The 16,644-nt window shown below is 34.5% G+C and overlaps 1 protein-coding gene across 1 annotated transcript in view; it reads right to left on the bottom strand.

The window, feature by feature from the left end:
- LOC106870974 (centrosomal protein of 290 kDa-like) overlaps window positions 1-16,644 on the bottom strand; it is a 92,127-nt gene that overhangs the window by 2,896 nt on the left and 72,587 nt on the right. Inside the window, exons 35-43 of the mRNA XM_014917224.2 lie at window positions 12,602-12,802; window positions 10,957-11,145; window positions 9,541-9,675; window positions 8,054-8,278; window positions 7,098-7,316; window positions 5,555-5,709; window positions 4,133-4,346; window positions 2,856-2,993; window positions 2,168-2,282 (exon numbers count right to left, since the gene is read on the bottom strand). Coding sequence (XP_014772710.2) covers window positions 2,168-2,282; window positions 2,856-2,993; window positions 4,133-4,346; window positions 5,555-5,709; window positions 7,098-7,316; window positions 8,054-8,278; window positions 9,541-9,675; window positions 10,957-11,145; window positions 12,602-12,802 — 1,591 coding nt within the window. The remainder of the gene's footprint in view (window positions 1-2,167; window positions 2,283-2,855; window positions 2,994-4,132; window positions 4,347-5,554; window positions 5,710-7,097; window positions 7,317-8,053; window positions 8,279-9,540; window positions 9,676-10,956; window positions 11,146-12,601; window positions 12,803-16,644) is intronic.

Below are 16,644 nucleotides of genomic sequence, written 5' to 3'. Positions count from 1 at the left end.
AGACACAATTAAAAAGGAAGGAAGCAGGCTGTGACAAAGTATAGAAAATGCATTCGCTACAGACTGTGTTACTCATACATATAAATGTATATATATGCACACACACACACACACACACACACACACACACACAGTTGAAGCACTGTTTGATTTTTTTTTTTCACCTTTCTGTACCCTTTTTATATATAAAATACTACAATTAGCTGTCATTTTTGACGGCATGGTGTCATCTGGTTTTACTATAATGCCAATAGCATGGTAATGTCTATAATGTCTTTGAGTGCAGTAATAATAGTAATAAATAGTCTGCAGTAGGCATTAGGAAGGGAATCAAGCTGTGGAAAGCATGCCAAAACTGACTTTAGGGCTCAATGAAGTCCTCTGGTACATTGGGTCCTGTCAAACTGCCCAACCCATGCCAACATGGAAGACGGACATTAAATGATGATGATGATGACGATACAGTAATTATAATAATATCTACTGTATAGTAATGGTTATAATATTCTACAGTACAGTAATTACTATATCTACAGTACATTAATAGTTAGAATAGTCTATAAAACAATAATGGTTACAACAGCTTATAATATAGTAATAGATATAATAGTCAACAGTTAGTAATGGTTATAAGAGTCTACAGAACAACAACTAGTGTTGTTGTTTGTTCCTTCTCATAACATGCCTGGCTTATAAGAGCTGGTTTCCTGGTTTCGTTGGCGTATAGGTTCCCCACCTGGACAGGATGCCGATCCGTCACAGGTAAGCTGCTAGATGCAGGAGGAAAGAGTGAGAGAAGTTGTGGCAAAAGAGTCAGCAGAAGTTCATCGTTACCTTCTGCTGCATGGAGCTTAGGTGTTTCGCTCATAAACACACACATCACCTGGTCTGAGATTCGAACCTGTGATCCCTCGACTGCGTGTCCGCTGCTCTAACCACTAGGCCATGTGCCTCCACACAACAACCAACTTTTCATATGGACCCCAGTTGGAGTCCATATGACCATAGGGGGCTCCAAATTGCTTATACTTCTTCAATATGCCAAATATATTTAGTTTTTTTTATGCAATTCCTAATACTACTTAATTCTAAAAATATAATGAGATTTTTTTTAAGCATCGAATGGCTGTGAGAGTCCACCCAAATAAAATAAGGATTGAAGGGGTCCATAGGTTAAAAATGGTTGAGAACCACTTATCTACAGCATAGTAATTCTTATAAGTACTCCACAACAGGGGTCCCCAATCACCAGGACATGGATCAGCATCTGATTTTAAATTTTACTTCTATTTTATTGACCATCACAATTAGCAGGGCGTTTTTACATTATATGTGTTATAAATGTAATAATTAAATTATATATTATGCATTTTATTGTGTTTTGTTACATATGTGAATCCATGATCTGTGGGAAAATTGTCTTGCATAAAACCAGTCCATGGTACAAAAATAGTTTGATGACTGTTCTGTAGTACAGTAATGGTTATAATGATCTGCAGTACAGTAATCACTTCAATCATATAATAATCTGCAGTACAGTAATTACATTAATAATTATAATATTCTATAAACAGGCTTAAAAAAAAAAGGACACTTCTGTTGTCAGTTTACACACACACAAACAAACACACACACACACACACTATGCACATACAGATAAAGAGATTTTCTAACAATAAAGTTGGCAAATCTATAAATTAATATTTGTGCATAAATTAGAGATTCATAGAACCAATGCTTATATCAGTTTTCAGAAGCATTAACTTGATGACAATAGCTACAGTAGGTATGTTTGGTGAAGAGAGAGACTTTCTTGAAAGAATTCAACTCTCTACAGCAAGTCAACAAAATATTTATCTATTCCTCAATATCACAACTTCCAATGCCTATTTAGAACAAGATGTATCAAGGAGGGAACCTGTAAGTGGTCACTCAATTTGCTAGAAACAACAGCCAAATCTCCCTTAAATCACATCTCACTGTCCTGAGGAACACACTAGATATTATAGTCCTTAGATAGCTCTCATAAAAAACAGAATGACTACGGTTCAAATGTTTTTTGATCATAGCTCTACTCTTTTAGAGCTGGCCAGATGCAAGACAACAGCATCAACAACACAGAGCTAAAGCTAATATTTTTCTAAAAATTTATTAAATTAAACCTTACCAAGTTTCTCCTGCAATTGTCCCAATTCAGACTGTAAATTAGTTTCTCGCTCATGCTTTTTCTTCAAGTCTGTTTTCAGTTTTTCATTTTGGCTTCGAATTTCTTCAATTTCACTCTGAAATATTTTTAAGTAATTATTTTTATTATTAACATTTTTATTAGTGTTAGTATTTGTATTTTCCTTCTTCCTTCAATTTTGTTTCCATTTCTTGTCTTTGATTGTGATGGATGAAACAAACTAATGACCATGTCTTCACATTAATATCTCACATTTTTAATAATTGAATTAGATGAGGCATTGACATGACTGTATGATTAAGACGTTTGCTTCCCAACCAGGAAGTGTCAGGTTCAGTCCCACAGCATGACACCTGAGGGAAGTGTCTACTATAGACACAGGCCAACCAAAGCCTTGTGAGTAGATCTGGTAGATGGAAATTGAAAGAAGCACATTGTGTGTGTGTGTGTGAGAGAGAGAGAGAGAGAGAGAGTATATTTGTTTCCTTGCTTGACATCACATAATAGTTGTAAACAATTGTCACTGTCATACAAGCAGTGTCATTCATTTCAAATAATCTGCTAAAACACACGTGAGGGTTGGCAACAGGAAGGACATGTAGTTTTAGAAAATCTGCCTCATTAAACTTAGTCAGACCCATGGAACCATAAATTAAAATATGATACTTACAGACAAATTTTCTGTTTGCTTATCAATTTTCTTTTTTATTTGTGCCTCTTGTTGCTTCCCTGCTTGTTGTATTTGTGTAGTTAGTTCTGTTTGTTCCAGCAAATCAGTGCGAATTTTAGACAATGCTTTGTTCAAGGCCTAACAAAAGGAAAAATTTTACTCAGATAAGAAAACATAAAAAAACTGAAATTATAATTTCTCAGACTATAATAACTTCATCTTTAAAAATGGTGACCTTTTCAATATTTACATGTACACACAAAGATCCCTTCATTTCTTAAGATGGGGTTAACAGCATAAATTATATACTTATTAATAATTTATCTCAGCTACTTGGATATTTTTATTCTACTAGAGCCTCTATTGGTCAATACTGATCATGTATCTGCACATGTACATGCAAGCATGGTCAAGGATTCTATAAGTCTGGCAGTTTCCCAAGCATGCAAGACTCCTCTCTTCAGGCCACAATGTTGTCCAAGGAACAGATCACTGCTTTACAGCCAATATAGCTCAGCAACACTGTCACTGAAAGTGTTACTGTCAGGATACAAAGAACCAGAACAGCTACCACAAAGCATCTCGTCTGACATTCCAACACTACTGCCAATCGTCTTGCATTAGTACATTTTCACTGACTCCAAAAGAAAGAAACCCCAAGTACAGTGAGTCAGAACAAATACAGTAAGGCATTCTATCCAATGTTCTAATAACTCTAACAATTATCTAACATATATAACTTGACTCAAAGGACTAATGATCAGTTTTAAATTTAGTTATAATTGAGGGAAAGTTTACTGTTGAGTGAGCAGAAAAACAATATTAATCAAGACTATACACAAAGCCACATATTCTTTTCTATTCTAGGCACAAGGCCCGAAATTTTGGGGGAGTGGGGGATGGGCCAGTCAATCAGATCAACCCCAGTGTGCAACTGGTACTTAATTTATTGACCCTGAAAGGATGAAAGGCAAAGTCGACCTCCGCAGAATTTGAACTCAGAACATAAAGACAGACGAAATACCGCTAAGCATTTCACCCAGCGTGTTAACGTTTCTGCCAGCTCGATGCCTTAACAAAACAACACATTATCAAACAAATTTTGTTTAAAAAATGAAAAGAAACTATCAAAAGAGGTAGAATGTTATCTACATAAACAGTGGATTATATTCAAAGCTTTTTTTCTTAACAATAGTCTTCAATTCTTCAAACAATGAATCTTTAACTCATCTTCCATTTTTTTTTTTTTTTTAAATTTGATAAATAAAAATTCTAACCTGAATTTGATTTTCTTTCTGCAATAACTGATTCCTTAATTGTTCAGTCAGTTTCGCCACACTGGCATTAGATGCTCGGCTGTTGGCTTCTTTTACACAGGAAATTTCTTCTTTCAATATCTGAATTTCTTTCTCTTGCTCTCTAACTTGTTGGGATAACATATTTTGTTCTTTACTCTTCTCTGATAATTCTGCATCATGTTTTCTTAACAACCTACAACACATTAAAGTTAATCATTTTCAATAAAATTCAGCAATTGTTTATTCAAATGAAGTGTAAACCAGTGTGGCACTAACCTAATCAATTAAAGTATAACATATTCCTACCTTAAAATGCAGCAAAAATATAAATCTAGTAAAATTGGTGCAGATGTAGCTGTGTGGTGAAGAAGTTTGCTTCAAAACCACATGGTTTTAGGTTCAGTCCCACACTGCATGGCACCTTGAGCAAGTGTTCTCTATTATAGCCCTGGGCTAACCAAACCCTTGTGAGCAGATTTGGTAGATGTGTGTGTGTCTGTGTGTGTATATATATCTCTTTTACTCTTACTTGTTTCAGTCATTTGACTGTAGCCATGCTGGAGCACTACCTTTAGTCGAGCAAATCAACCCCAGGACTTATTTTTTGTAAGCCTAGTACTTATTCTATCGGTTTCTTTTGCCGAACTGCTAAGTTACAGGCAAAGTCAACCTTAGCGGAATTTGAACTCAGAATGTAAAGACAGATGAAATACTGCTAAGCATTTCGCCCGGCGTGCTAATGTTTCTTATTTCTTTATTGCCCACAAGGGGCTAAACATAGAGGGGACAAACAAGGACAGACAAAGGGATTAAGTCAATTAACCCCAGTGCGTAACTGGTACTTAATTTATCGACCCCGAAAGGATGAAAGGCAAAGTCGACCTCAGCGGAATTTGAACTCAGAACATAACAGCAGACAAAATACTACTAAGCATTTCGCCCGGCGTGCTAATGTTTCTGCCAGCTCGCCGCCTTTTTTTAAGAAACAATATTATCAAGAAATAAAACAGAAATAAATATAATGGTTTGTGCAATGGAATGTGAAAAACACCTAGTACATGCTGTAAAGTGGTTGGTATTAGGAAGGGTACCAAGCTGTAGAAACCATGCCAAAACAGGCACTGGAGCATGAAGCAGTTCAAAGAATGCATCAAATCCTGTCAAACAAATCAACCCATGCCATGAACATTAGCCCATGGAACATGAATATATGATGATGCTGATGATGATGATATGTGTTTTGAAACAGCTAACAGGTCTCTTACATTATGTAGTTGCTTCAGTTTCAACACATAATCTCAGATCAAGTCCCTTGCCAAGCAAATACAACTTCAAAATTATTTTAAGCTTCATTAAATAATATACAAGAAATTTACAAAAAATTTAACCAGTTACACGCACTCTTCCTTAGCTTGGTCTTTCTCTCCAATTATCTGTTGTAGTTTAACACGTAGAGCCAAGATTTCTTCATTTTTAGTTTTAATCTGAATTACTAGACCAGACATAGCTCCATCTCGCTCAGCAATTAAATCTTCAAGGGCAGACATATGTATCATCTGAAGTGAAGGAAAAGAGAAACCAATAATTAATTTCACTAAAATATAATTTACAATTCAATGTCAGATATAATACTGTTTTAGTTATAATTTTTGGTTTGATAATCAAAACTATATTAATATTACATAATACACTCACTACAGAATTTATAAATTAATTCTGTATCAGAAAGTCCAATAGATTTATAGATTTATGTTTGGAAGTCACTAATACATTACACATAATTTCCACCAAGAGTTGAAACCATACTGTTCCTTATAGAGCCAAAGCATATTATATCCAATTTATCATGGAATATATTTTTATACATTTCAAAGACTTACCAGTTGTTAGAACAAAGTACACAAGATAGATACGATCAATGTAAGGTAATTGTCACTACACATGGCTTATTAGTGTGTGAAATCTAAACACAGAGAGAAACAATTGAAGCAGAATAGTTTAGTCTCCTAAATATTCCTTTGGTGCAATTTGATACATAATGTATGAATTGAATTTTAGAGTAGATTACGTGCATCACTTGTCTATATAATCATTGGTTTAAGCTATTGAGTATGTGTCTAGGTTGAGTGTAACAACACCAGCAACATCAAAACCATACTTGAGAAGTTTCAACTGAATTGGCTCAGACATGTAATGTGTATGTCTGACTCACATCTCTCCAAAAGGATCCTCTACACAATGGTCAGTGCCTGGCTGGAAGACCAAAGAAGTAGCTCAAAGACCAACTGAAGACACCTCTACAGAATTCTCACTACTGAGTGAGGTGGATGAAAACCTGAATGAGAAACGCACTTAAACTCTACCAGAAGTGAGAAAAGAGGCATGCATGTAGATTAATACTAAGACATTCCAACCAAACATTCATATGTCCCTTCTACAAGCAAAGCTGTACACAGAGGATTTAGGATGTTCTGTTATCAAAGCATCCTCAACTGAAGGAGAATATGGTTTACATTAAATTCAATGGACAACCATAAGCAAAAGAAAGTATAAATGCACACATTCAGTGCATTGTTTTTGTATGGTAATTTTGAATAGTTGTGGGAAGCTTTGATTGAAAATGTCTATATTAGAGCAAAAGCAAAACTGTACTTACACCTGTCTGCTTTATTAATAACCAATTTTGATATGACTTACTCCTTTACAAATTTTACAGCAGTGCACAAATTCTCTAAGAAAACTTCACAATTTTTACTGTACTCTTTATATACAGTAATAATATATGAAGCTAATTCATTAAGTTATTTGACTAGAAAGAAGACCATATTAATTAGCTGATAACAGGCAAAATGTGGATATCAGTAATGGCATGATACATATACTTGCTGTTGGCAGGACTTATATATGAATCTCCTTTAAAACATCTTATTTACAAAATATTTACCTGCTTTTTAAAAGCTTCATCTTTGCTAGATTTATTAACCAGTTCTGTAGCTGCTTCTTTAAACTTAATATAAGATCTGTCAGCATTCTCTTGCATTTTTAACTGCATAGACTGCAATTCTTCAAAATGTTTTTGGGTCATTTTTTCCATATCCTCATGGGCAGTTTTCAAAAGCTCTTGAAGATTCTTTATAGATTCTTCTTTCAGCTGGATCCTTGCCTAAAAATAGAAACCAGATTAAAAATATGGAATTATTTCCATTATCAATTAGTTAAATTCTGTCATTAGATGATACTTACAAAGAATATTTTTATAACAACTGTAAATGTCTGTTGTCAATATTTTTGAGGCAAGTGAAATCGGAATTGAACTAAATTTGTAGAAACACTAAACTTGGCTTGCGAAGACCTGTTGGGGCAAACGAAAGCGAAATCGAGATGGCACCTGTACCAGTGTGGCACGTAAATAGCACCAGCATGATTGTTACCAACGTCGCCTTCCTGGCATGTGAAAAGACATTCGAGCAAGATCGTTCGTCGCCTTCCTGGCATGTGAAAAGACATTCGAGCAAGATCGTTCATCGCCTTCCTGGCACTTGTGCCAGTGGCACGTGAAAAGACATTTGAGCAAGATCATTGCCAGTGCCGCTGGACTGGCTCCTGTGCAGGTGGCACGTAAAATATACCATTTCGAGCGTGGCCGTCGCCAGTACCGCCTGACTGGCCCTCATGCCGGTGGCACATAAAACACCCACTACACTCTCGGAGTGGTTGGCATTAGAAAGGGCATCCAGCTGTAGAAACTCTGCCAAATCAGATTGGAGCTTGGTGTAGCCTTCTGGTTCACCAGTCCTCAGTCAAATCGTCCAACCCATGCTAGCATGGAAAGCGGACGTTAAACGATGATGATAAGCTATATTCAGTTTTTAATGCAATAAAAATATCAATGTTGCTAACCTTAAGACTTGAAACAGCACAATGGGCAACTTTAATAGCTTGCTGGGTTTCAAAATGACCTTCATTGGATTCTGCCTTCTTATTCTTTGATACACTGAGATTTTTAAGGAAAATATCACGATCCACAGTAGCTGGCATCTGAAGCCGTATCTCAGCAATTAGTTTGTCTTTAGCAATGAGATTTGCTTCAGCCTCCTGAGCTACAGCTTGCAGTTGTTCAACTCTCTAAATTAGTATTAAAATAATTGAATAATTTTTAGTTCAAAGACAAATAAATCACCATCAACATCGAAATTGTTTATGAACAATGAAATACAAAGGTTATATTTTTACTGTTTACTGGAATGAAAGATTATAAATTTAAAAGTAAGAATTAATTTCTATTAGTAATTTTAATAATATTCTAATTTTAATAAAACCTGTTTTTAGAATGTTCTTTCAGCATTATATTATTTCTCATTTTATCCCACCTTCTCTCTCAGTCCCTGTTCTATCAGTGATACATGCATGTTAGACAGACATATCTATAATCTCAAATGGCAAACATCTCTGAGTTAAATTTTGCATGAGATGATCTCATGTATATCTAACCAACAAACTGTTTTAAAATAAATAACTACATAACACACAGCAAGCAGATGATATGCACAACCTTCTACCCCCATCAATACACTTGACAGCACAATCTACTGTCATGTTCACAACCTTAGCTGCCTTAGTGAACTCACCCTCCTCTCACTACCACTTATTGAAAACCCTTACCACCACTATGGGAAGACATGGTTCCTCAGCCCTATTGACCTTTAGAAGAGAATAATTCATTCATTATCATTTGGGAAATCAAAAAGTGGCATTTCATTTATACACCCACCCCCAATACTGACAAATGTGACCAGCTAGTTTTAGTCAATTAGTATTTAATAGCTTCATAACTAAATCCTCATCCCACCTCATTTAATATCATGAAAAAAAAGCCTCATTTATTACCTACATTCTCATTCTGCCTAACACCATATAAACAGTCTCAGGAACAGTTATGCACACACACACCCCTCCTTAACTGGAGATTGAGGACATAAGCTAATACATGCTTTCCATTACTATTTACATTTGCCACTAACTGGAATATCTATTTAGTGAAGATTGAAGACAAGCTATGATATGAGGCCATTCCTATAATATCCTACCCTTAGAAATTACATTATATTTCTATATAAACATTAGCCATATATGTTACAAAAATCAAATGGCAGTTGCTGAAATTGGTGAGTTAAACATCTAAAATTATACTGATTTAGATGTCTTGAATGAAGCAATTTCTCTTAATAACCAAGATGGTACCATGTATGAGATATGATAGAGAAGAACCTCAGCCAGACTCCTAAAGCGAGTTACTTCATAATATTTAGGAAAGAAAAGTATAAAAATCAAGAATGTGAATTTATTAAGAATTTTGAATTGAATGTTCATTTCTAAACCATTCTTACCTTTTTAAGAACTTGAGATTGAGCTTTGGTGTCAGATATTTCTTTCATGTTCTGTTTTATAGTAGCAATAGCATTCTCAAGTTGAACAGCCACAGGTTGGGAAGTATCTGGCAGTTTACCAAGGTTTTTATTAAACTAAAAGTTAAAAAAAAAAAAAAGAATTTATTTCAATTACATCTTTCAACTAAATATATATGACATAAACTGAATCACTTTTTCATAAAAAATAGTTTGCTTTCATCTCCAAACTATTATGTTGCTTGCCTTCTGTGATCAGGAGTCAGACTGCCAAGCTCTTACCAGATGGACAGAAGACTTATTTGAAGATGAAAAACCTGAAAAGCCCTCACCATCAAACCTTAATAGACCAAAAATTTTTAAATTTGAGGTGGAACATACCATCAAGATGACAGGAAAAGGTAGAGCTCTAGGACCAGATATTGATACAGTTACAGATTGACAAGTATGAAACTGATGTAATTGAAAATGAGATTCTGTTTTGTGAAACCATCCAATCATATTACTGACAGGATTCATTAACAGTTTCAGAACTGTCTGTCAACCTTATGAAATGAACAAAGTAGATGGGGCAATATAGATCAGCAACATTTTGTATGGGTTTACTTTCCAATTATGAGAACCATACTGATACACCTCATATACTAGGCCTTGCTAAAAAAAAAAAAACAGTATCTGTTCATATGTAAAGTACTGATTTGCAGTGAAAATAAAGCTTAAATTAGATTCAGAAAAGTCAAGAATGCGAATACTCTGGAAGTCATTAGAATTTAGTCAATAGCAAATTTTGATGGAGAAATAGTGATAAAATCATTCTTTTTGCCTCTTCCATTTTTTAAAAAATATTTGAAGTTTGCTAAAATAACAGACATGTAAACATGCTAAATAGCAGACATTATATAAATATAATAATATATAAATATAATATAACATGTAATATATAATAATATAATATAAATATAATAATATAATAAAAATAACAGACATGCTAAATAACAGACTTTAGAAGCACTTTTAGAAGTTTTATGTGGAGACTGTTTTCAGTTGTCCATATATGCTACAAGTGTGGGCATCAAAACACATTGAAATTTACATACAGAGTTTATAATGTAAAATATCCATTTTACAGTACATGTGTTTATAAACTGCAAAATATTTTGATAATGAAACCCATGACCAGAATACATCAGTTATTAGGGCTATTTTCAGCTTATGTTCCAGCATGGCCTTTGCAATGAATGTTAAAACAAACTAAAGGCCTAATGTTTTATTGTTTAATATCTGAAGTTAACTTATTAAAGCAATAATTTTCCATTTAGGAAAATGACCAGAGGAAACAAATTGATAAGCAAACATTGGAGATTTATTCAAAGAAAACTAATAAGTTACTATACTTACCTGTGCAGTTGCAGAAGTAAAATCTGAAGCTTGTTTTTCCAAATTATTTATTGTCCTTTCTAACTCTTGCTCTCGGAATTCCCAGTCAAGTTGATGCTTTTCAAATTCTTTAGATAACTTTACATTTTTATGTTCTAAATCAGCTATAGCCACTTCTTGATTTTTTATGGTTTTTTCATGCAGTGATATCTAAAAGAGAAACAAAGAAATATCTGACAGTATTGAAAATATTATATGAAATATACAAATAGACTTCTTTTTAGTCAAAAAAAAAAAAAAAGAAATGAAATCTGTTACAAAAGTAGCTTCAGTAACCATAAGAAGTTGGTATTTCTCTTTTGCTTATCAAGTTGAGCATTTATCTAAGAATGTCCTTGATAATTATCATGCTTAAAATTGAGAGATAGAATAATGAGCACCAAGTTACATTCACAATGTCCACTGCATCCTATTCTGTTACATATTAAATACATATCATTTCTTAATTTGCTGAATCTGAAGGAAGGAACAGTGCCCATAACCTTTGCAGGCCCTCCAAGACCAGTAAGTGTCTGTGTGGTAAGTAGCTTGCTTACCAACCACATGGTTCCGGGTTCAGTCCCACTGCGTGGCACCTTGGGCAAAGTGTCTTCTACTATAAGCCTAGGGCCGACCAGAGCCTTGTAAGTGGATTTGGTAGACGGAAACTAAATGAAGCCCGCCATATATATATATATATATGTGTGTGTATGTGTGTGTGTGTGTGTGTGTGTGTGTGTATATATATAGATGTTTTCGATCTAGTTTGGATTCTTTGCCATCAAATTCGATTGCAAAGAATTCAAATTTGATGGCAAAGAATCCAAACTAGATCGAAAACATCTATATAAATATATATGTATGGATATGCATGTGTTTGTCCCCCCAACATCACTTGACAACTGATGCTGGTGTGTTTAGGTCCCTGAAACTTAGCGGTTCGGCAAAGGAGACCAATAGAATAAGTACTAGGTTTTCAAAGAATAAGTCCTGAGGTCAATTTGCTCAGCTACAGGTGGTGCTCCAGCATGGCCGCAATCAGATGACTGAAACAAGTAAAAGAAAAGGAAATGTTTCTCTGTATATATTGTAAATACTTCAAGGCATTTTGCTCTACTAACTATTATATTCAACAATATGTGAAGGAAACATTATTGTTGTGTATCAGTGAGTGTAAACATATTTTAATTTTATTTTATTTTCCATATAACCAATTTTATCTTTTAAAATAACCCGTAATTTTTCTATCATATAACATGTTGGATTGAGCAAGAGCATTTTCAGATGTTAAAAATTTCATGGAAATAACATTATTCTGTGTAATGAACCTTTATTTGTTTCCAAGTGATAAAAGATTTTCTTCTTTGATTCCAGACCTCTTTGAAAGCATAGACCAAATGGTTAAAACATCAACATCAGTTGGCTTAGTGAAAACACATCCAGCCTTTCAGTTGTTCGTTGTTTGAAGGACTAAGGAAAACATTACCTTACTTAGAAAGAGGTGAGGTTTGACAGCAGGAGGAGCACCGAGCCATAGAAAATTTGCCTCAACAAGTTTCGTAAATGATCCATACAAACATGGAGAAGTGAACATCAAAACAATGATTCTGAAGATAAGACATATTACCTGTTCTTGTAATCTTGATATTTGACGGGTTTGCTTCATTTGACTCAAACGTAAGGTTTCCATCTTTGAATGCCACTCTGCCACCTTCTTAACCCCTTCATGACCTCCCTTAATTGTTATCTCTTTCATCTCTTCCTTCCCCAACTGGAGAAGTTCTAACTCTGCCAATTTATCCTCCACTTGCCTGCGTTGTTCCTTAACCTGTAATGAAGATATATTGCTAAATATTAAAATACAATATATATAGACCTAACAGCATGTGTGAAATTACAAACACAAACATGATTTTTAACACACTATATTTTAGATATTTTAAATAACCATTTGGTATTTATTTTCTTTGTTGTAGACATGAATCAATTTTTTTCCCATTACATTATGATTTACCTCATTAAAGAGATGCATATTTTCCTCATTGTATTACCAACTTCATCTTGAGCTAATTTTCATCAGATTTACTAGGGTTTTTTTGTATTGCATTTTGTAGCATAGAAAAAATGTTATACTTGAGTAAGTTGTGAATGGAAAAATATATAATATACAGATAATAGTTTCAAATTTTGGCATGAAGCCAGCATATGATATAGAGATAATATAACCAAAGAGCATACTATAGAATCACTTGGAATATTTTACATGTCTTTCAAGTGCGCAAAGAGCACTGAAACAGAAAATGTACATTCTGTTAAACTACTAAGGATATTTATTTCTTTATTGCCCACAGGAGGCTAAATATAGAGGAGACAAACAAGGATAGACAAACAAGGATAGACAAATGGATTAAGTTGATTACACTGACCCCAGTGCATAACTGGTACTTATTTAATCGACCCCAAATGGATGAAAAGCAAAGTTGACCTTGGTGGAATTTGAACTCAGAACGTAATGGCAGACGAAATACCGCTAGGCATTTCGCTGGCGTGCTAACGCTTCTGCCAGCCTGCCACCCTAAACAACTAAGGATATTGCTAATTTGAAAACTTATGAAGGTGAACCTGATGACAATTATGTGGTTACAAAGAAATGTTTAAGGAACTTATATCTTTACTGCTGATAGTAAAGATATGTGTATGTGTGAGTATGTGTTTGTGTGTGAGTGTGTGTTTGTGTATGGGTGTGTGAGCGTGATGTATCTGGTGGTGGTGGTATATGTGTAGTAATAAAACTTGACATGACAAGTTTAACCCTTTTGAATAACACACCTGAGACCACCCCTAGTTTTATGATATGAATTCTCAATTTTAAGGAGATCTAAATTAAAAACTTCCATCAAAATTTCATGTTAATTTATGTTCCAAACACCAGCTTAAAAATGATAGGTATTTTAATAAATTTTTCATTATTTTTAAAATTAAGACAAAAGTAATGTATTCCAGCAGAAATACACTAACAAAAGTCTTAAAGAAGAGTAAATGTGTTATGTAAATCTATGTTAAACCAGTAGAGATAAAATAAAATGGAAATTCGATCTTCTTGGTTAGATTTAGAAATGAACATTGAGAAATACACAAAGAAACTGTGTACATTAAGGAAAAGAGAACTACAATGATTGGTAAGATGGTAATAATTATTTGACAAATAAAACTAATTCTACAAGAAAAATAGATTAGAAATAGGAAAATTTTGTAACAGCAAGTATTAACTCCTGTCAGTGTATAAAAGAAAGTTTCTATTATAAGTATGTTGATAATAATTGATTCTAAGACACAAAAATCTAGAATTTAGGGGTGGGATAAATCAATTAAATCAACCCTAGTACTCGACTGGTACTCTAGTTTATTGGTCCTAGAAGGACAAAAGGCAAAGTCGAACTTGCTGGGATTTGAACTTAGAACATAAAGAATGGGAACAAATATCATAAAGCATTTTTCTGATGCTTCGACAATTCTGCCAATCCTCCATCCCTTAAAACATGTGTTATAATAATGTATATTGTTTCCATAGTTATCAAACTTGAGAACTTATAATTCAATCTGTAGGTGAATCATAAGGAAATTTATCAATATAATCAATATGATTGTAATTTAATTATATTACTCAGTGAAAATAGAACAGTAGAACAATTTTTAAAATTCCATGTTACTCTAGCAGGACAATTTAATTGTAAATATATATAAATTGTAAATATATAAATTGTAAATAGATAAATTCTGTAAAATTGTCTACAATAACAAACACATCACATGGAGTGCAACAAGCTCTTTCAAACTGGTCAGTTTTTATTTAAATGCCCAAGCTGAGAGAGAGGGGCATGTCTTAGTGCTGGTAGTAATTTAGAGCTATCACAGACATTTCATCATCATCATCATCATCATCATCATCATCATCATCATCATCATCCTCATCATCATCACCATCAACAACAAAATCATCATCATATCTACATCTGTATGAGTCAGATAAAGTGTTTTGCGGTATTTAGTTACATTCTGAGTACTAATTTCTCCAAAGTTGACTTTACCCCTCTTCTTCCCAAGGTCAATAAGATAATGTGCCAGTTAAATACTGAGTTTGATATGACTGATTGTTTCCTTAGGCTCAATAAATTTCTAACCTTGTGCCTATGTAGGAAATTATTATTATTATTATTATTATTGTTGTTGTTGTTGTTAAAAGTGGTTGAAAATAGGAAAGGTATCCAATTGTAAAAACCTGCTTCACATAACAAAACATTTGACTAGTTTTTTATCTCTTATTTTTTTGTTGTTAGTGCCAGACATTGAAGGACTGTGGAAGACGAGAGATGAAGGAACATGACAAGCGGTAAGATAAAGGAATATTATGGGAGTGAGATGCTGAGATACGATGGATGGTAAGATCAATGCTATCTTGTCTTAAGATTTGGGCACACTAGGTAGTGGGTCTAGATATAGCAGCTCATGGGTCTAGGGGCTCAATTCTGATCTATGTACGATATGTCTTGCCATCAATAAGTAAATACTATAAGGACCCTGTGCACTGATAATTCCCCAGGGCCTATAATGCTGCTAAGACCCTGAATAAAATGGAGGAATGTAATGGGAGTTGCATGAGAGGAATGGACATGACACACGGTGAGAGAAAGGAATATGAGTGATCAGAAGATAAATAAACATGGCAGATGGTGAGACGAAGAAACATGGAAGGTAGGGAGTCAGTGGGTGATGATGTGATGAAGGGATGTGAGAGGTGGAGATATGAATAAAAATGTTGGGGTGGGAGATGAAGGAATGGGGTGGGTGGTGAGATGAAATTTGGTTTTGTGCCAGGATAAGGTACCACAAAATTCTCTCTTTGTAGTGAAATAACTACAGGGGCAGTTCTTGGCTAAGAGCATTCATTCACCTCCAGGTCAATGAATGATCTGAACATGGTAGGGCAGGTATTAAACCATGATGGTGGTGGTGGTGGTGGTGGTGGTGGTGTTAGCAGTGGGTGGGAAGTCGCAGTGACCGTGGGAGGGTAGCAGTGGTGGTGTTGGTGCTGTTGGTGGTGGTACTGGTGCTGGTGGCAATGACAGTGACAGTGGTAGTGAACTGTAATATTTATTGTCCACATTCATCACTAGAATAAGTGGGTAGGAACATTAATTATCTAAATGTCAGTAAGTTAATACGATTATAATTTTTCTGAACCTTTATTTCTAAACTAATGGCAGTTATCCGCTGTGAATCTGATAAATAAACAATCAGCATACTGGCCAAGTGGATAATAATAATAATAATAACAATAATCTTTTCTACTATATGCACAAGGCCTGAAATTTGGGGGAGGGGGATGGTCGATTACATCAACTCCAGTACTCAACTCCGAAAGGATGAAAGGCAAAATCAACCCCGGCGGAATTTGAACTCAGAACATAGCGGCAGACAAAATACCGCTAAGCATTTCGCCCAGCATGCTAACGATTCTGCCAGCTCGCCGCCTTTAATAATAATAATAATCAGCATCATTAATAATAATAATAATCATCATCATTAATAATAATAATAATAATCATCATCATCATTGTTTAACGTCCGCTTTCCATGCTAGCATGGGTTGGACGATTTGATTGAGGACTG

This window comes from Octopus bimaculoides, chromosome 2 (genome assembly GCF_001194135.2).
Source record: "Octopus bimaculoides isolate UCB-OBI-ISO-001 chromosome 2, ASM119413v2, whole genome shotgun sequence".
Lineage (NCBI taxonomy): Eukaryota > Metazoa > Mollusca > Cephalopoda > Octopoda > Octopodidae > Octopus > Octopus bimaculoides.
This window is presented reverse-complemented; position numbering and strand designations above follow the sequence as displayed.